The sequence below is a fragment of the Drosophila simulans genome, chromosome 2L, assembly GCF_016746395.2.
Source record: "Drosophila simulans strain w501 chromosome 2L, Prin_Dsim_3.1, whole genome shotgun sequence".
Classification (NCBI taxonomy): Eukaryota; Metazoa; Arthropoda; class Insecta; order Diptera; family Drosophilidae; genus Drosophila; species Drosophila simulans.
In genome coordinates, this window is record NC_052520.2 from 20,323,066 (window position 1) to 20,343,058 (window position 19,993).

A 19,993-nucleotide genomic window follows, 5' to 3' on the forward strand; every position below is an offset into this window, starting at 1 on the left:
AATGCTACTTAACAAAACTTAAATTGTATTACTTTGTGTAGATTTAGCGAAGTAAGCTCTTGAATATTTTGCAAATTAGCCTTTGCTAATTTACCGATACTTTTTGGCTCCGGCCACACTGCTGTGCGCCCATCCAGTCGAATGGCAATGCCCCGAACAATCACATTTTGCCGCATTATTGTTTATATTTTGCATCCTTTTTGTAGTTGTTGAAACCATGAATTTACTGCCCAAAACCCGCGAGGAGTTCGCACAGACCGATTACTGGAACGAGTTCTTCAAGAAGCGCGGCGAGAAGGCCTTCGAATGGTACGTATATGGCACCCGCTAAGCTCGAGATGACTTCTTGGGGAAGGGAAGCACTCGAGCAACATGTGTTTTCTTCGCCAACTAAAAGTTCCTTTAACTGCGAAGGTACGGCGAATACTTGGAGTTGTGCGATCAGATCCACAAATACATCAAGCCGGCGGATAGGATTCTGATGCTGGGCTGCGGTAACTCCAAATTGAGCATGGATATGTACGACACGGGATTTCGGTAAGGAATCTTCTGTAATAAGCTTTATATGTAAGTAGCATGTGCCTCCTTACATATAACTTTCCTTTCCAATACGTATCAGATCTAGAACTTGGCCCTATAAATAACTTTCGCTTGGTACTCATATTTTACATTTTCCCCTCAGGGATATCACAAACATAGATATATCTCCCATCGCTGTGAAGAAAATGGTGGAACTGAATGCCAAATCCCGTCCAGATATGAAGTTCCTGCAAATGGACGCGACAGCAATGACGTTTCCGGATGAAAGCTTTTCAGTGTCGTTGGACAAGGGAACGCTGGATGCTCTATTTGCCGACGACGAACCTGAAACGAAAGCGGTGGTGGAAAACTATTTCAAGGAAATTCTTAGAACCATGAGGTGGGTAATGTGCACAGCCTCAGATCGAAGGTATTAAATTTCTCTATTTGTACATCAGAAACGGTGGTCGCTATGTGGGTATCTCACTGCTGCAAGAGCACATCCTCAATTTCCTACTGGACTTCCTGCCCAAGCAGAATTGCATGCTGAGGATTGTTCACTGCTTGGGGGTGGAACAGGCCAACAAAGAGAAGAATGCCGATGATGCCTTGACGCTGCCTGTTTTCGTAGTCGTCGCTACTAAATTTAAGAGCCTTCCAATGCCAGTGAGTAGACCCCTAGCCAATTAACTTTTTGCATTCATATTACTATTTGATTTACTTGTAGGTACTCGAATTCGGTTTCGGCAACGACAAGATGCAAAGATTCTCCACGGTCTCCGAATTGAATAACGCAGTTTCATCAGTCCAAAAGGCCGCTTTGGTTTGCAACGGTCTAGCCAGATCCAACATAGCTGGTCACAATGAGGTGATCATGGATCTGCATCGACCATCAGAGCAAACCCCTCGCTATACTATCCACATACTGGATAAGCCGCCAGCTCGCGGCCTGGGCAAATACGCGGCGTTTATTGTTCCTCAGGGAAGAGAGGTAGAGTGGCTTTTTTCCACGCCTGCTGGGCGGAAAAAACTCCAGGACTCCGCCAACTTCCAGCGACTGGCTGTGGTTACCCTTCATCGGGATCAGGTTTACAGTACCTTGGACGAAGTGAAGCAAGAGTTGGCCGACAGCATAAAGAATCTATCGCCAGCTGGACTCACTGAGCAGATACCGTATCTAAGTCTTGGATCCGATGTGGGCAAAAGGGAGACTCTCATTTGTGGGTTCTCTAAGATATCTGGAGATTTCCGCATTGAGGAAGTGGAGGCCAATGGCAAGACCCTGCGACGCCTTATTTTTCTCAGCAATCAGTTTGTTGTGCAGTCGGAAGCCTTAGTTAAAACAGGTAAATATAGCTTACTATCAAATTGCAATTTTGTTAATGCACATATTGTGTTGCAGTCAAAATCAAAGGCAAAAAGGATCGAAAGAAGATTGACTTCGGCTACCTAGCCTGCCAGCATCACTTGTACATGTCCGTGGGTGTCCAACTGGCCACAACGGTGCAGAACCCCAAAAGGGATGTGGAAAAGGATGTTCTCGTCGTCGGCTTGGGAGGCGGCGGTCTGTGCAGCTTTCTTCACGCCGCATTGCCGTAGGTCTTATTTAGTTTAACCACTATACTCCTTTTGAAATGCAATTTTCCTTTCAGGCAAGCTAGAATTACGGCCGTGGAAATCGATCCTATAATGTTGGAGGTGGCTGAGCAGTACTTTGAGCTCAAGCAGGACAAACGCTTTCATGTGGTTATCGACGATGGCTTGGATTTCGTTGAGCGATGTCGTAATGAAGGTGAGAACCCACGATACAATCTCGTATTATACAAAAATTGTTATTATTCTAATGAATTTTCGTTTAGATATCCACTTCGATGCCGTGTTGTTCGATGTTGACAGCAAGGATCTCAGTCTCGGAATGAGTTGTCCGCCCCAAAGCTTCCTAGCCACGAAGATCCTGCAGCACATAAAGGAGATTATCGGTCCGAAAGGTCTCTTTATGCTAAATCTCGTGTGTCGCGATGAGAGCCTTCGTGCAGAAGCCCTCCACAATCTGCACCAAGTCTTTCCCGCTGTGTGTAGCTACAAACTAGAGGAAGACATCAACGAGATAATATATTGTGCCAACGATGAAAAGTACAAAACTGTCGAGCAGTGGAAGAAGAACATGGGTACCGCTGGTCGAGGTTTAAACAGTGCCGTCAAGGAGACAAAGCTGGCTAGTGAAGACGCCCTTGAGGTGGCAGAGTTCCTCAGCGAGTTAAAAATATAATCTTTAACATAGAACAATTAGCAAGGACAATTTACGTTTTTAAATAAATGTTAATTGTATTTAGTTATAAATAAAGACTAAACTATTAACTAATTGTATGTAGAAATTGCTAAGAATAACAAACTAAATGTGTGGCAACAACTTGCAAATGTTTCGTTCATCACTTAAAGTATATAACTGTGGGATTGGGTGAATGTAGCAAGAATGACGAGGCTTGGAATATACGTACATAATTAACCTAGGCTGGTATATCGTTTACTTTACGCATGCAAGCATTCTACAAAATATATAAGTACATTACTTAAATTTGTTGTTTTTCGCTTAACAGTCATTTGCATTTCACTGCAACACAAAAGGAACTCACTTTTCTTCACTTCACTTCACAGACCTTTCTATAATCTGCAAAAAATTACTATTTTTTATTTACTAAAATTTATCAAAATATAAGCCCAAAAGGTTCAATCCGAATACAAAATCAAAAATGTACAAATGCGCAAATCTAAAAACGCTATCAAGTCGAAACACTGGGTTCTAGTTAAAAATCGAAGGCCTTGCGAAAGAGGTTGTTAAGGGCGCGCTGCTTCTTCTTGGTGGTGGATGAGGTGGTGCTGCCACCACTGCCACTTCCACTACTGCTGCTTGCCAGACCACCAGACATTGCGTTGCCATTCCCATTCGGGGTGATGCGTCCCTCCCCGGAGGACAGAATGGCCTCGCCCAGTATGCGAAACGAATTCTGTGCGGTGCTGGAGTTAAGTGGAAAGTTTACCTCCGACAGCGACGAGCTGTCCAGGCTAGCGCTGGGCAGACTCTTGCTGGCCAGCTTCGCCTGCTGTTGCTGCTGGTGCTTTTCGCTTCGCTTGAGGCGGTACCACTCCCAGGATGTGGGCTCGTGCACCGAATGACTGTTTTTGACGCCATTAAAGCTGTAGCCCTTGTTTTTGCTCTTGCTAAAGGGCGACTTAAAGAATGCCGGCGAGGACAGGCGTCTCGATTTCTTGGTGCCTGGCTCTTTGCCAGGTTTTCCGTCTACTGTGTCCACAATCTGGTAGCCCGAGGGTCCTTCTGGCATAAACTCATTGTAGGCCAAATCGCTGGTGGGTATAAAGTTAGCTAGATCATCATCGTCAAGCATCAGGCTCTCGTCGAAGTCGCTCTGCGTGGCTGGTTCTTCAGCTTGCAAATCCGGCGTATAGGTGGCTGGCGCGGATTCCTGGCGCTTAAGGCCCAATGGTTTCAGTTGCTGATGGGATTTCTTCTTGCCCGGCTTACCGCAGCTTTGCTTTATGCTTTTAAGCGTGTCTGAAAAGGGGATTTCTCGATTACATTTGAATTCGTTTCAGGATTCTTCAAGCCAGTACTTACCCACATCGAAGAACTTGTCCGTTTGCTCGCCGCAGATCGTCTCCGTGGTATCCAGACTGTTGTGCCACGAGTGCTTGGCTCCCTTTCGCCTGTGCAGAGAATTTCGAACACTTGCACCGCCATTTGTGTTGGCAATCGCCATATTGGCGGCTATGTTATTGTTGCTGCCATAGCAAACGGAAATTTTGCGCTGTCGGCTTGGTGGATCCAGCTCCTGCATGTTGCTGTCCCCGCACTCCTTCAGAATGAGCATGGCCTCCTCACTTGGGCGCCGTTGCTTGGGTGTGCTTTGATTTGGCATCTGTTCATAGGACTTACGGCGATCCAGTTTCGGTTTTGCAGCCACAGGTGGATGGTCCGCCTGGTCCTTCTTCAGTAGCTGTTGTTGCTGGCGTCGCAGCTTGCGATAGTATACAGTGCCCAGGACGAGCATCAGGACGATGCAGGTGCCCACAATGATGATGACCAGGATGCAGGCCTGCACCTGGTACGACAATGCCCTCACCTCGCCGGCCAACTCCGCGCTGTGCTGCTGGTACAGCTGCTCCTGCTCTACGTACCGCCTGCTTTGATCCTCCAGTTGGCGCACCGTGAGCGTCTGTTGTGTCAGCGTCTGCTGCAGCTCCTCCACTTGCTTCTTGTAGCGCCTCGAGAGCTCCTCCAGGTATTGTCCAGAAAGCGACATGTTTCGTTCGAGCGCCTACGGAAGACAGAATACCAGTGAACGTCAGTGGTGAGCGAATGTTGTGGGAGGAACACGGAGAGAAATAGTTAGTTTGAAGCAGATACTATTCCATCAAGTAAACAAATATTTCAAACTAAATTAGCAAAGCTGTGCAGCCATTTAAAAAAAGAATCAACCGGAATTTAAGAGACTCTTATAAATGATCAAAAATTTGAAAAAAGGGCACTCTTCAGCATTTCATATGAATTTTTTATGTGTAGCTGAGGCGAGGTTCAAATGGATTCGCATATGTATATTGATGACGTCGGTCGGCAAGGTAGCGAGTTGGCTGGCAGAATTGTTACAAGGATGAACCCCGCACAGTCCTTGGACGGAGTCCAAAACGGGAAGTAGCTGCCGCTGGTAATGAGCAGCCGGCACGCAACTCGACTATAAACAAGTCAGAAGAGATTAGGGAGCAGGAAACCGAATATGGGTTACCTTAGTCGGGTTACCAAGTAAGTTCTGGTTTTAGCCCTGTGCAAGGAAGTCATAATTTCTTAATACGATTTCTATGCCAAACGGTTTAAAATTTATAAACCGGAATGAGGAAAAAACAAAGAATGAAAAAGTTATTTTGATAATTTTGAAAGAAACCACTTCGCGCTTGGTTTGTCACTGTAATTAATTAACTCCTTGCAAGGGTATCATTTTGCTTTTGACTTCCCACCCTGCCACGCTTCGTCCATGTTCCACCATTTCCTGCGTTGGTGGTTGTCTAGCTGGTTTCTAGTTTCATTGTTTGTTTATTTCTGTATTATTTGCCTCTTCAACAGATGACGCACATCAATGGGCGAAAACCCACTTAAAACAGGGAGCTCGAGCCACTCACCTTTATGCGATTGGAGAGCCTGATGAACACACTCTCCGACTGGGCTCCATTTGTCAGTTTCTGCTGCATGTTAACACTGGACACACTGGCTGGTCCTCCTGCTCCGACAACGCCGGCTCCTCCGATGTTGCCGTTTCCGTTCACCACGGCGGCTGCAGCGGCAGCTGCACCTCCGCCAGCGGTTATCGAAGCCACCGTCGTGGTCAGTAGGTTGTCAATGCCGTCCCAGTTAGCCGGATTACCCTCCTCCATACCCAGATCTCCGTTCGCTTCACTAGAGGCAGGGAGTGCATTTGTGCTAGGAGCGTCAGTGAACGATTCCACATCGCTGGGCTGCAAGGTTGTTGGAAGTGTTGGCTCCGGAGAAAGCTGCACTTTAACCACTTCCTCAGATTCCGACGGCATATTGAATATATTTACGTCGGCAGGCGTGGAGTTCGTTGTGGAGACTGTTTCGCTGGAGGTCGACGACTGGTCTTCCAATGAAGGCACTTCTTGGCTTACCTCGGGCACCACAACCTCAAGACTTGGTGTTAGCGGGTCCTTTGTGGGCGTTTTTCTCGGCTGGCGTTCCTTACTGTTCTCACAATCCTGACGAACACCCGTAGCTGTGGCGTTATCCTGCACTGGTTCTGGTGAGCTGACGTGTTGCTTCAGAGAAGGCGCCTTTGTATGGTTTTGGTCAGTCACATTCTGCTCCGCCTGAATCAGTTTACACATGGCTCCCACGTGCTCCGCTGGCAAGATACTGAGGAAATAGCTCTGCTCCTTGCCCATTTTACTTGCGAACTCCGAGCCCGTTAGGCTTATGCCGAACTCCTCGTGGCATACGCGACTGTTCAAAAGATCTGACCGCAAGCGACTAAGACTGAGGAGCGCCTGCAGCTGCTGGAACTGGCAGGACAAAAGACTGTTAATCCTCTCTACCAGGGTGGCATTGCAATTGCTACAGCTGTAGGCTTCAAATGCTGGCGTTTGACAGAGCACCGATTCCTCTGACCACTTCAGAGCCTTTGTGGGCTTTACAAGAACCTCTGCGGCCTTCTTGACCATTTGCATCACTGCATCCGAGGCGCTTTGAAAGATGTTGCCACCACTGCCCACGGCTGCCTTCTGTTCTTGAGCGCCGTAGTCATCGTAGAAATCGTCCAGGTCATCGCTTGGTCGGATTTCCGTTTCGAAAGCCTCGTACTCGGAGGTGCCAAACACTCGGAACAACGAAAGCGGACAAAAGTGCTCATTGGAGTAGTGCGAGGTGATATCGACGCGCACGAATTTTCCAAATAAGTGGGGATGGAGCTCAAAAGTCTGGATTGTTCGCTTGTCCTCCGCCGCGAAGCGTCCCACATTGCTCCAGTCTCGGGTGGGGAATCGCTTCGAGACGGCCACCGTAAAGTTTTTGGGGGACGAACTGAACAGCTCATAGTTGGCCACGTCCACCTTCTGCGCCTGAATGGCCTCGCATAGCTCCACTACGAACCAAATCCGACTTTCGCAAGTACTCAGCATGTACTCATCGGTGGATTGGGTTAGCACAGCCTCCGTATGCTTGGACTCCGAGTTGTGTGCGATGATCTTGGCTCCGCAGTCCGGCGAGGCGTAGTTCTTGGAGCGCAGCTTCAGTGTCGGCGGCTTTCCACTGGAAGATCCAGTGTTGTTCTTGCGTTGGGCGGACTTATTTACCACCTGCTGCTCCAGCTCCATGGCCTGCTCCCTGCTGGCCTCCGCCTCCATTTGCTTCTGCGCCCACTCGGAAAACACTGGCATGGGCACTTCCTCGTTGGCATTCGTCAGGTTAGCAGTACCCTCTGTCTCATTGAATGCAGCTGATCCGGGCTGCAACTCCTCGCTGCTCTCTTGGGTTTCGCCCACTGTCGCAGCTTCTTGTGCGACCATTCCATCCACTTGAATGCCTCCGCCGGGATCGTTTATCTTCGGCATTTGCTCATCTAGAATGAGACAAGTTGAAAAGTTAAAATTTGGCTCTGAAAGCGGTAAGAGAATAGAGATGTCTTGCCTTTTTGAGGAACTTCCTCGTCAGCCTCCAGCACTTGCATGTGCTGGTCTTCATGAGGTTGCTGCTGCTGATGCTGCTCCTCATCGCTATGGTTTCCGGCTGTGGCCGGGGACCCGTCCAGGATAACCGAATCCAGGCGGTTCTTAACTCGATCCAGCGGGAGTTCAGTTATTGTGACAGTTGGCAGCTCCGTAATGATCTCGGGAAAGCTGAAAGATGGATGATAATTGGGAGATCAGTATTGATTGAGAATCTGTTTGGGTATTTTTGGGGCCATTCGGCCAATATCGCACCTCATGAACACCGTTGATATGGCTATTATTTGGGAGAACCATATGATCCAGAAGAATATCAGAAACATGGTCAGGTTGGTTTTCAGCTTTTTCAACTCACAACAAATGAACTTCATAACGAACTGTAGCAGCATTTTTCTTACATTCATTTTCGGGTCTCTAATTGCGGGTGATAATTTATTTGCTCAAATACATACATTCGTATCGGCTTGAGCCTCAATCGACAACCACAGCTGTGACCCTGCTGTATTCTAACGCCCCCATCCGTCTGCATCCGCGAGCCGAGAACCCAGCTAGAAGCCACGTTGGAATCTCTTCCAGCTGATAGCCGCGAAGTGAGTATCTGGAGCAACCATAACACAACCGACTGACGGAGGTGCAGAGTATGTAAATATGAAAACAAGTACTCTAGCTCACAATGCGAACGTTTTGTTTCACTTCACTTTGACTTTGTGGAAGCGAAACCCCAGCAGCTGTGAACAACGTCAGGCGAACTTAAAAAGGTTGGTGAAAAAACCCAAAGCGTCGCAAAGCGAATTCAATGATCTACATTTAAAAGCGGGCTCGATAAGAATCGCTTGTTTATTACTTGACATGATCTTGCCGAGAAATATTGAAATCACTCTGGGAAATTCACAGTTTAAACTGCTTTCGAATCTCAGAGTCAAATCAAATTTCGAAAGCACCAGTTTATAAATATACACATCTTTTTTCTCTACTCACTTTTGTGGCTGCACTTTTGCGTAAAATATTCAATGCAGTTTTGCAATTATGTTGAATGTTTGGCTAAAAATGATTTCGGGATGCCTGTGTCAAAGAAAATCTGACAGGGCGAATGCAGTAGCCATAAAACTAATTAAGCAGACTGAAAAGCTATATAATATACTCATATATGGCTCATTATATAAATGTATATATTATATATGCCTTTCAAGGAAATGTGCGTGAAAATAGAAATTGTGTCAAAGCGCCAATTTAAAAATATATTTGGGGGCGTTGACAGTTTGCACATAAATGGGATCAAACTATGTCAAGTTGAGAACGCGATAAGAGGTATTATATTTGATGGATATATAGTCGGATTTTATATGGTATTTCTTTGTCACTGGCCGCTTTTCACAATGAAAAAGAAAAACAAAATTGCGAATTTACTGGTGCTGGATACATTTTTAATAAATTTTTATACACTTTGGTTCCCATCAGAGTGCGCATTTCCTGCTCCTTTATCCACGAGATTAAGTCGCAGATGATAACTTTTCCTCATTTCGTTGGGATTTCCCAGTTTCGCGTCACAAGAATTAAATATGGATTTCGATTCGATAATACGTACAAATATATCCCTGTTTGCCTAGTCTGTTTTTTATCTTGATCAGATGTATAAACTTTTGTTTATTTTAAAGACAGACATTCGCATTTTGATTTATGCTTTCTTTTTTGAGCTAAATGAGCCAAGAATAACCCTTTATTTCCGTCCCTTAACTTTATTTCATTTAAAGGTCCCATTTACCCGTTTAAATGAATCCAAAACGTGGCTAATACAGCATTGTCTTGTCAAGGAATCGGCCGTCACAATGTGAGCAACAACAGGTATTATGCCCAAAAATACAATTCCCGAGTAAACTGAAAATAATTCAACAATGCGCTTTTGACATAATCAAAAGCAAATACAAATAAGGCTGAAAAACGAAGCAAGTGCAGTTGAAACGCAAGTAACTGACCTGAGCAAATAAAAAGTGTTGAGCTGCACTGATTTTTTTTATCTCAATTGGGTATTATGTATATCTACTATATCTATTAAAAATGAATCCAAGTAAATAAATCATTGTTGCAGGAACGGCTCATCTTCAATGCCTCAAACCGGAACCTCAAGATGACAGTCGGGATGGGAAAACGAAGTATTCGAGTGGACTTGGCCCACCTCGAATCTCTCGAGGCGTCACGAACAAAGTGGTTCGAGAAAAGTGAGAAAAAGGGCCATTCGAGGGGCAGCATGCAACAATTAGCGCTCATTTGAATGCATTTTTATTGCATAATAAAGCCGATGCCGAGAGTGTCCATCGCCGGAGCAGTTCACTTAGCTCTTTGCAGCGTTTTCGTTTAAAGGTCCCAAGCTAATTAACCGAAATGGGCAACTGTTAGTTCCTCTTTCTCTCGACTTTTCGGAAAAGTGCATCAAATGGGCGCTGCGAGAGGTGTTAAATGCCTCCGATCCGCCAGCTCCAAAGGCTCCATTCGAGTTGGCCCAACACATGTATGCAAATTCACCTCCTATTGCCAGGTATTCTGTAATAATTATTGGCCTGCGCCGCGAGTCTTGTCAACAGCGCAACGCCCACCGCAATCGCCCAAAAACTGCCAGGTCTCGAGAAGGAAAACTCCCCAGCTGGCTACACATATGTACACATATTTATGACTTGTCTGAACAACAGCGCCGAGTTGGGTATTCAAACTGTCTGCCTGGGCAGTAAGTCAAGTCGAGCCATGTGAGCCATTTTGGGTTAGCCCCGCCGTTCCGGCAGTTGCGTTTTCTTGATACTTTTTAACCAACTTGTCTACACGTTGGTCGGGAATTTCAGGCTTTTCTTTTCTGCTCAGTTTTGAATAAATTATTAAACGCAACATGTTCCAAGCAACGACGTGAAAAGTGCTGCAGTTTTAAGGAGTGCGAAAAGTGAAAATATTTTATGATTCCAGGCCGAAATCTCGTTGAAAACAGATTGATACTAGCGATGGCATACCTTAATCTTATCTAAATGTTTACTCATTATTATGTAAATTATTGTAAGCCAACAATGTGTGAAGCTTAATCAAAACAAAGCTGTGAGCATGAAAAATGCATCTTAATTGCAGTTTCACCATGAACATAGTATCTTGTCTGGACTGCGGCCAAGAATTATGCGTTGAAATAGCTTTAATATCTTTTGCACTTATTCTGGGACAACATTGAAATGTCGCACGCACATAAAATATTGTGCACAATAAAAACTTCTGAATACTTCTGTGTATAGTGGGTGTGTTTACCCATTTACAATTAATATAGATCGAGCATCTAGTGTTTGTTCCTCCCAAATCGACGACTTCTGTTTGCTCTGCGCCAAAATTTGCACAACTCAGAGTGGCTACAAATAGTGATTTGATGAACTAACCGAATTATAAACATTTGGAGCCAGCTTGGCCTAATGGGTATCCGGTTGGCAGATCAAACAGACATTAACTCAATCAATATTGCCACTCGGCAAACTGAAGGTGTTGGCGGAAATAATTGCAATTAAGAGCTATTATTCATGTTTACTCGATCGACATGCGAAATCAATTTGGCCTCAACTCGCTCTCAGGATAAATGGCGACTATTTAACAAGGATCTCAGCTGTGATTTTCGATAGTTTGAAGTCCTTTCAAGGACTTTCCTATGCCACGCACAGAGAAAATTCATAAATACGCGCAGATTACATGTTTATCTTAATGAAATGCATCTCACTCAACAAAGTATTTTGTACACGATTTGTGGGACTGGTTTGCCCTGCTTTATGAGCTACAATTGGTAATTGGTTAGAAAAGTGTCAACTGAATGTACAAAATTGTAAGTCGAATCCGCATATCGATTGGTTTTCTCTGCGTGTCGGCAATTACGTGTAGGTTCCGAACTAAATCAAGGGTCTTGGGTAAAGTGCACTGCAGGCACATCTACGAGGACGCGCACAACGCGAACGCGATCGCTCACAAGGATAACTAGATAGGATACTAGATAGTGAATCCGACTCCGACTCGCGAACCCAAACACCCAGCGACGGGAGGATGAGGATGAGGTGGCACCACCGGCGTGGTAGCGGTGCACACGATCGCACCACTGGAAATCGAAATGAGAACTGAACGTATTACGGAGTCGGCTCTAGGTAATTGTGGTCCAAGTGCGCAGATATATTTGCCGCCACATCTCGGAGAGCGGCGCACCGGGCCAACAAGCTCCGACTCCCAGAGCGACTACTACCATGCTCACAGTGAGAGAGAGTGAGTCGGGCAGAGAGCATTACCTCAGCACATCCGAATCCGAATCCACAGCCACATCCACTTCGACATCTCGCAATCATCTCGGATCGGCCTGCACTTGCAGGTGAGAAGCAGCGGCTGCATTTTGCCGGCAAACTTGTCGCCCAGGTTGCCCCCTCCATCCTGTGTGTGTGTGTTGCCTCCAAAACACCCAATAGATGGTCAGAAAGGAAAGCCCCTAAAGTGGCAGTGCTTCAAAAGCGCTCAGGTGCGAGCAGATCATTTTTCAAAGCCCGCTTCTCGAGGAAGTTGCATGTAAGAAGAATAAATCACAATTGAGCATCTGAATACTTTCGATTATTGTAAATGAATTACTTTTGAAACTCAAATCCACATTCAATCCACAAGTAAAATGTACTTCAACATTCGAGGGATTAAATTGCAAATCAAAATGTGGAAAAGGAAGACCGTGTCACATAAACCAAACTAATTAATAGGCATTATATTTGTGCCATTTTGGTTTTAATGAATTACACCAGAAAGCAATCGGCTCACTTTCCAACGACACATGTTGGCTGGATTCAAATAGGCAGTATAAGGAGCTATAAAATAATTATATCTTATTCGGTACAATAAAAATACCGACCAGGAAAGTCATTTCAATTTTATTTTATACCCATTTTCCTAGCCAGGCTCTCAGGCTTGGGCGCAGGCTATCCACCCACCCACCAGGCGGCAGCGGGGGAAAATAGATTTTCTGCGCCAAGCAGTTTTCCCAAACCATTTTTGTGGGCCGAATGGATGGTGCCGTGTGTTCCTTGCCCGGGGCACAGCTGCATTTGGGTGGCACAAGGTGTCGGAAACGGCTTTAGCCCCCACAATGACGCCCCGATCCTCCGGTCCACCGATCCCAGTGCCTCCTGCACAGGAAGCCCGCCGGCCGGGGGTTTGGCCCCGCCATGTGGCAGGTTTATGTCTAAATCTGTTGGCCAGCCAGGAGCATTAGCATGCGGCGTGGGCCAGGCCCAGATCTGGCATATGTCCTCATGCAAAGCGCGATATGAATGTAAAATGTTTACGGTGTGCCCGTGAGTCTGGGCCATATAGTTTACGATCGGCGATAGCGATCGATGGCTGGATGGACAGAGACATCGGGCCAATAAATATGAGCAAATATTTGGCCGAGCATAATTGCAATTGCAAGTGCAACGGAAAGTGAAATTGTTAATCGTAAACGGGCGGCGACGTGGGCACAGACAGATTGCACTGTTGGCCAGGCAAATAAGGTCTATAAAATCAAATTTGCCTGGGTGAAAGACACAGCCGACTCAGTGCCGCCGATTGTCTTTGATGCGTGTGTGTTTAGCAATTTGTTTTGACTCCTTTTGTGCAACACGGCAAAAAGGTTACTACGCGGGCCAAAAGTGTCAATTGAATCGAACGATGCCAACTGCAGCAGCATCGGCTGTCCATGTTGCAGTTGCAACTGAAATTGCAGCCAGTTGCCTTATTGCTGCTGCTGCCGCTGCTGCTGCTGCACTTGCCGCAGCAAAGCCATTGAAAGATAAACACTTGTAATGCGAAAGTGCTTTTGAACCCACGGCGCTTACACAATGATCCATGGCAACGGCGGCAGCAACATCACCCATAACAGCGGCAAATGCAAAACTAACTGCAGCAATAACTATGCCAGAAACTATGCACGGAAAGAAATATACAAACGATTCAATTTAATTAAGTTAATCAAAAACCCCTTTAAGCGAGGTCAAAACTAGTGACGATCGCACCTGCAACACACAGAAGTTCTGATATAGGTAACAAAAAATCACTTCACTTCAAATTTACTTCTTCGGCGTGTTTTACTAAAATATTAACTTGGCAGGGTAGCCATTTTATATTTCCTACATTTTCTATAGTGTATATTTTCAATATTGTACTTTAAACATATTTTTTTGTGTCTGAACGTTACCCTCACTAGCCGCATCAATTTTGTAAAGTCTTGGTATGCAATCCCATTAGTTTTTGTGCTAGCTTTTCATTGAGTGATTACGCATTATAATCGATTGGTGAACATATAGGAGTCGCCTTCAAACACGCGCCTGGTGCGTTTCGTCATTACGCTGACTGCCGCGCACATTGATTCACAAGCGTACAGAGTGATTCATTAAAATGTATGGGCTGGAAAACAAATGTCATATGATAGATGTTTCAAAAACATCAAGTTGACGATCATCCTTAAAGTAAAAGTAAACGATTAGTTGGCCTATTATCCTATCCTGGAACGCATCTCCGTTTGAGATTGCACACGAGTGCCATCCGAAGGCGCTTTGTTTTATAGCTCATAACATTTTTATGATTGATCCGAACAAATGAATCAAAATAAGCAATATATGCAGCTGGCATTTAATTGCAAAACAAAATACAGTATTAACCATGCTATACCATATCGGTAGGCATTCAAAATATTTTTAAATATAAGATATTTTCTCTGATATTTTCTTTTCGTGTACTTTAAGACGCTAGACACACACACGAGTTGTTAAGTGGTTGAAGTATTGGCAGAGCCATCAGTCCGTCGAGTGGGTGGCCATTGGAGGCGGAGCAGGGGGATAATCGGGAGACGTCTCTAAGCTGCAGAAGAAAGTTGGAATGGCAGCTGGGGACCAAACGAGGATTTTCTCTAGGTGCCTCCGAGGGCGGATTCCAGTTCAGAGTTTGGGTCACAGCGAAGCAATTGAACTCTGTGCAAGGATTTGCTGGCAAGATCCTCGATCGGCAGTTAAGATAGTAATGCTTGTTTGTGGCAATGTAGATGTTTGTATCTTGGAAACTGTCAGGTTAGGTAAATAAGTAATCGCACAATGAATTGGGAGCCTTGCTGCCTAAAACCAAATGGAAAAACATTTAAAGAGCACCTAAAGCACGTTATAAATTTAAAGTGGATAAGATCAAACATCATTTCATTTTTCCAATTCAACTATTGGGGAATTTCAATTATGTAACTCCCACTCGCAGGAATATTTCTCCAGCAAATCCCCCACAACTCAATAAACCCCCATCAAATGTGCAGCCAAACAAACAGTTACTCAGTTTCCACTGAAGAATTTCGAATTAATTTGTTTAACAACAAAAAACGCATAATAACTCAAAGTAGCGGCGGCAGCTGCCTTGCCCCTTCCCTTTGCCACCACCCACTTCCCAGTTGGACACCTACGCGTCTCGAGCATTTTTCACTCCGCACGATGCCAAAACGTCTACACGTCTACGTCTACGTCTGGGGTCCCTACTCCGCCACCGCCTCCTCTTCCACCCGGCTTTTTCGCCAGATAATCAGTAACAAATAACAAATGCAAGAGGCAGGAGATGAGAGAAAAACGCCGGCAGAAACCGGCTTTTCACGAGCCCTCTCTCTCTGCGTCGATCGCGAGTTTTTGTTTTTCCGATTTTCATTAGAGAGGCGCCCAAATAAATGAAACAAAGTGAAACATAAAAACAAGAGGGAAAAATGCGAGAGGAATGCCCACGAAAGACAGGTGAAGGCGTACGACGGCGGCCTAATCAATGCAGCTGGACGAGATCAGTAATCGGCGGTCACCTGGCGATCGCCTGGCGATCAGCGATCAGCGATCGCGATCAAATTGATTGACGAAAGTCAATGGGCGCACGCTCACAATCAATTAAGTATTTGGACATTGAGGCGAGGCGATAAGATCGATCATCGCATTTCATTTTGTCGTGGGAGAGGACCGATCGTGCGGATCGTTGAGCGATCATTGACAGCGGATCGGCGGTTTTATCTATGCAATATATATAATATAATCCTCCGGAGCTGTAAGTCCGCGACATTTGCATAAGTGCCAATTGATCGCCGTGAACGATCTGCGAACTTTATGGGCAAGTCCACGGAACACAGGGAGAAAATAGAGGCTCTGGCGAATGTAAAATTCGGAAATTACATGTATTTCCAACTGGTAAAATGGCATAATTGAAACACAACTATCAAACAGCATGAGAACAGGCTATTGAAACTTATGAACATGTGTCTTTGATCCCGGGATGATGATGATGATGATGATGGGCAACTTCCCGCTGTGTAACTGGGCGTACATATGGTGTACACACATGATAATGGGTTTGCCAAGTGTGATTACGCTCAACGAGATCATGATGCATTTGAAAGCCCAAATGGTAAAATCTCTTTAGAGAGTCCTTCGCGTCGAAAGTGAAAGTAATTCCCCGGCCGGCGAAAGATTCGCCGCCGATCACCTGCCAAATGCAAACCATGCACAAGTGCACACACTATATGTGTGTATCTACCGTCTCCAGCAGCAAATGTGTGAGATGTCTGGAAGGCCAAAATGGATTTTGATTCTGTCGGCTGCGTGCTACCGCCGCGGCTGGAAAACATATTTATGTCGGTCTGTCTGTCTGTCAGGAGGTGCTGGCGAAAATTGTTCGCGGAAAATGCAAAAAATGAAAGTAACTTCATACTGATAAAGCCATTTACGGGGCCAGCCAGACACAAACATGACATCAAATCGAAGCCAGGCTCTGATTCGATGCCATTTAACACTTTTACCACCCGCGATAGAGCGGCGCACTAAAATCCGAGTGGCCAACGATATGCAAATGTGTCCAACGAGGCCTTTAAAGGATCTGTTCGCGACTGGACGCCACGTAGTGGTGGAGAAACGCTACACTCGAAGGAAACTGTGGTGGAAATGGAGAACTCCTGCGACCTCTTTCATATACAAATTGTGATAAACCATAAGGAGGTGCAACTTTTGTTTTTGTACATCATTATTATTTGAAGGCACTAAAGTACACTAAATGGCGGGTATATTTCAGTCTCCAAATTGAAGAGGTGGCCTTCGTCCAATCTTAAGTTTGTTTGCCACTTGTGCAACTCATTTTTTCCACTTTTTGGGATGAATGAAATGGCCGGCCGGCCGGCCAGCAGTAGATAGGCCCAGACTGACTGGCGGAGGAGGCATTTAGAAAGTACATACACTCACGGAGGGGAAAATAAATTGAAAAACTGTAAAGCAAATTACCGGCAAAAGGCATTGTGACAAGACAACGCGTGGGAGATCGCCGGAGCAACGGCGCTGGAGCTGGAGCTGTAGTTGGATTGGGATTGCAATTGGAATCGGTTTCGGTCGGTATGGAAGTGGCGTTGGGTCTGGACAGCGACAGTTTCGTATATAATTCACATATAGTTTGGCCCCCGGTTACGAAATGGCCGCGAATGAGTTATATTGAAATACTTTAGCACATGTCGGTTTAACTGCTAAAACGCAATAAGCACAGGGCTATATAAGCACCTAAATTGGCGAAAGGAATTTCCAGAGACAACGTTTTGGGCAGTCATTACATATGTATAAACCAATAGCGCATTCCGTTGATAAACCAATCGTCTCGAGACAAAATCAATCATATATCTTGAGGAAAAGCATTCCAGCACTGCAAAGTAATTACTAAGCAAATATGAGAAATCGTTTAGCACCTTTCAAAGTCAACAATCCAACGACGAGGATGCACGTAAACCCAAACTAGATCGAGATCTGAAACTTGATAAGATAGCACCTACGTGCGTGGCGCCAGAGAACATCTAAGAATAGATGCCAGTTACGTAGCTCGCTGCAATTACTGCACTTAATCAATAGGAAGCCAGCTCTATCAATGAAACGCAATCAAGTGAATGTGGTTACTACGTTATACTATGCATGGCGTACGAGCAAAACAATTTGCAGTCGCAGCCACGAAGATTAACGACGTGGCACACTCGCGTGCAAGTAAGTAAACAAAACTCTGGGAAATGCCGGGGAAAATGTGGAAAAGGCTCGGATGTCTCACGTTGCTGCTGTGGTGGGTAGCATCGTAGCCCATCGATAATCATGTTAATGGACAGTTCTATTTATAGGCAACAAAAGCAAAGCGCCAGCTAAACATTTCGCGGTGACCTTGCCAGCGAGCAAGTGAGTGAAAGGTATCTTTGATCTCATCCAGCTGTCGGTGGGCTGCAGCATGTGAGCGAACACAAATCGTGCCCACAACCTCAAGACGTGACAACAACAATCCCCGAGTGCAGATAAGGGTCATTGGGGGACTAAGAGCCCCTATATAAAACGCTATAGCTTTAATACAGCTGATAACAGCGCAAGTTTGGAGATGACTGCGTTCGCCTGGGAATTTCATCTACGTATGACCATGTATTTAGTTATTATTCTTAGTTTCCGTAGTGGCTATTCTCTTTGGCTCAAGGCTGTGCTCCTTCATGGGCTGGCTATTGCATATCAGCGATATAGTACATTTTTCGCTATCTTTATTTGTATTTTGTCAGTTTCCTTCTTTCCTTTTCAAATAAGTTAGGATTGGCCTTTGTGGTAGCCCTCATTCATGTTCAAGTTCAAGTAAATAAGTCACGTCGATCGAAAAATACTTTCGTACTAAAGACCAAAATTACGCCAGCGGGAAATACTTCCCGTGGAAACACAAATAAAAAGGCACGTCAGTGCGTCACAAGAACTTATCAGCGAAAACCCAGTCAAGTGTGCACATACATGTACATAGGTGTACAAACAGCAGCGGTGAACTTTGAAGTTAAAAGGTTTCCAACTAAATGTAATGGATCTCCAATAATGATTTTCCAAAAATATATAACTCAGTAACTCACAATAATATTATGTAAATTCTAAGCTAAAGGTATTCGTATAAGTCCTCTCACTTGCATAACCACTATTACGTTGGCCGCGAGTGTGGGATCAATAAACCACTCACCTTTCTTCCGCCTGCGGTGGTTGTTTTGGTTCCTGCAGTTCCGGCGCTTGCGGCTGCCCCGTCGCCGGCCCCTCCTGCTCCAATTGCTTTGGTTGCTCTAATTGCTGCGATTCACTAAAACTATGCACTTTCCCGGCACTGCTACGCTTATTATAATTTAATTGATTATTTGGCACTTGGGCGGTGGATGAGCCACCCACATCAGCGGCTAAATCGATTTCACTAACATATTCACTATGGCTATTGGCCCGCTGCTGGTCAGATAGCGCGGGCAGCTCCTTCACAGGCACTGACGTGTCCCCGGATATTGGCCGATTGCCAGTTTGAGGCACCGGGGCGGAGGAGGAGGAGGATGTGGCAACGAAGGGCGCGGCTTCCTGTGGAGAGGGCAACAGAACTCCAGCTCCGTCGCGGAGTGGCGGGGGCGGAGGTTCCGGCCTTGGAGGCGCCGCCGGTTCCTCGGGCTCTATGTGGGTTTTCCGAGCTGCATCCTTGGCTGAGCCGCCATCGCTGCTTGGGATTTGTGAGTCTGCAGCTGCCACATTGTCGTACAACCAGAAACAGCAGCTGCAATCGGAAAATCCACTTAGAAATCGCTCCATATAGGCATGGATGGTATCTGTGTCAGCTCACCTCAGCAGCAGATTTATGAACATAAAGCGCACCAAGTGCAGCCGCATTTGCATCGTTTTAGTCGCTTTGACTTAACCGTGGCTAGTGCTCAATTGGCTAATTTGCTATACTATTTTTGCAAACAGACGAGGCTCGCGTTCGCCAAAAAGTACGTGTACCGTCGGGCCAGAAATTTTGTCATGGATTCGGTGATGTTTTTTTCACACGATATCGATCTCGGGTCTAGCACGCAGCCAGCTCCATTGTAAGTTAGTTTAAATAATAATAATAAATTAAAAAGCGCTGCAAAAATGTCAACGCGCACGTAAAATAACAAAAAACTGGAGATGCCCGTGCACGCGATAGGCAGCTATCGAATTAACAGTTATCGAAATAGCAGCTATCGTGGGAAGCAGTCACAGTATTTCCTATCGACTACACTGGTTAACAAAGATCTTAAAACGGATTATAATAAAAATAAATAATTACCTTAGCAGATATGTTTAAAACAATTGTGTGCGTACATAGTAAAAGAGACAAGCAAAATAAAATAATTATTATATATTTTATTGATTGTTCCAAAATAAACAGCTTG

General features: G+C 45.3%; 2 protein-coding genes across 3 annotated transcripts; one reads left to right on the plus strand and one right to left on the minus strand.

Annotated features, from left to right (window-relative positions):
- The first annotated feature begins 119 nt into the window (after positions 1–119).
- On the plus strand, positions 120–2,881 carry LOC6732977 (eEF1A lysine and N-terminal methyltransferase homolog). The gene is made up of 8 exons (XM_002080020.4): positions 120–309; positions 415–537; positions 683–919; positions 978–1,185; positions 1,247–1,865; positions 1,922–2,114; positions 2,172–2,311; positions 2,379–2,881. The coding sequence occupies exons 1-8, from the start codon at positions 218–220 to the stop codon at positions 2,786–2,788; spliced, it is 2,022 nt and encodes a 673-aa protein (XP_002080056.1). The 5' UTR covers positions 120–217; the 3' UTR covers positions 2,789–2,881.
- On the minus strand, positions 2,819–19,776 carry LOC6732978. Of its 2 annotated transcripts, none has more exons than XM_002080021.4 (6): positions 19,420–19,776; positions 18,787–19,353; positions 7,727–7,935; positions 5,710–7,658; positions 4,154–4,853; positions 2,819–4,090 (listed from the first exon to the last, which is right to left on the minus strand). In XM_002080021.4, exons 1-6 carry the CDS (start codon positions 19,470–19,472, stop codon positions 3,324–3,326), a joined length of 4,245 nt encoding a protein of 1,414 aa, XP_002080057.1. In that variant the 5' UTR covers positions 19,473–19,776; the 3' UTR covers positions 2,819–3,323. The 2 variants fall into 2 exon arrangements, with proteins under 2 accessions (XP_002080057.1, XP_039151601.1); XM_039295667.2 differs by lacking the exons at positions 18,787–19,353; positions 19,420–19,776 and adding exons at positions 8,020–8,178; positions 11,650–11,863.
- Between the last annotated feature and the right edge of the window lie 217 nt (positions 19,777–19,993).

What these genes read in the sequence shown, in the direction of transcription:
- LOC6732978 (XM_002080021.4), bottom strand. Translation starts at nt 19,472, where the DNA reads ATGCAAATGCGGCTGCACTTGGTGCGCTTTATGTTCATAAATCTGCTG. An exon ending in CGAGGAAGTTCCTCAAAAAG is followed by an intron (nt 7,659 to 7,726) that starts GCAAGACATCTC and finishes GTCTCATTCTAG; the next exon opens with ATGAGCAAATGCCGAAGATA. An exon ending in GGCTCTCCAATCGCATAAAG is followed by an intron (nt 4,854 to 5,709) that starts GTGAGTGGCTCG and finishes TGTCTTCCGTAG; the next exon opens with GCGCTCGAACGAAACATGTC.
- LOC6732977 (XM_002080020.4), top strand. Translation starts at nt 218, where the DNA reads ATGAATTTACTGCCCAAAACCCGCGAGGAGTTCGCACAGACCGATTAC. An exon ending in GGCGAGAAGGCCTTCGAATG is followed by an intron (nt 310 to 414) that starts GTACGTATATGG and finishes TTAACTGCGAAG; the next exon opens with GTACGGCGAATACTTGGAGT. An exon ending in TTTCTTCACGCCGCATTGCC is followed by an intron (nt 2,115 to 2,171) that starts GTAGGTCTTATT and finishes TTTTCCTTTCAG; the next exon opens with GCAAGCTAGAATTACGGCCG.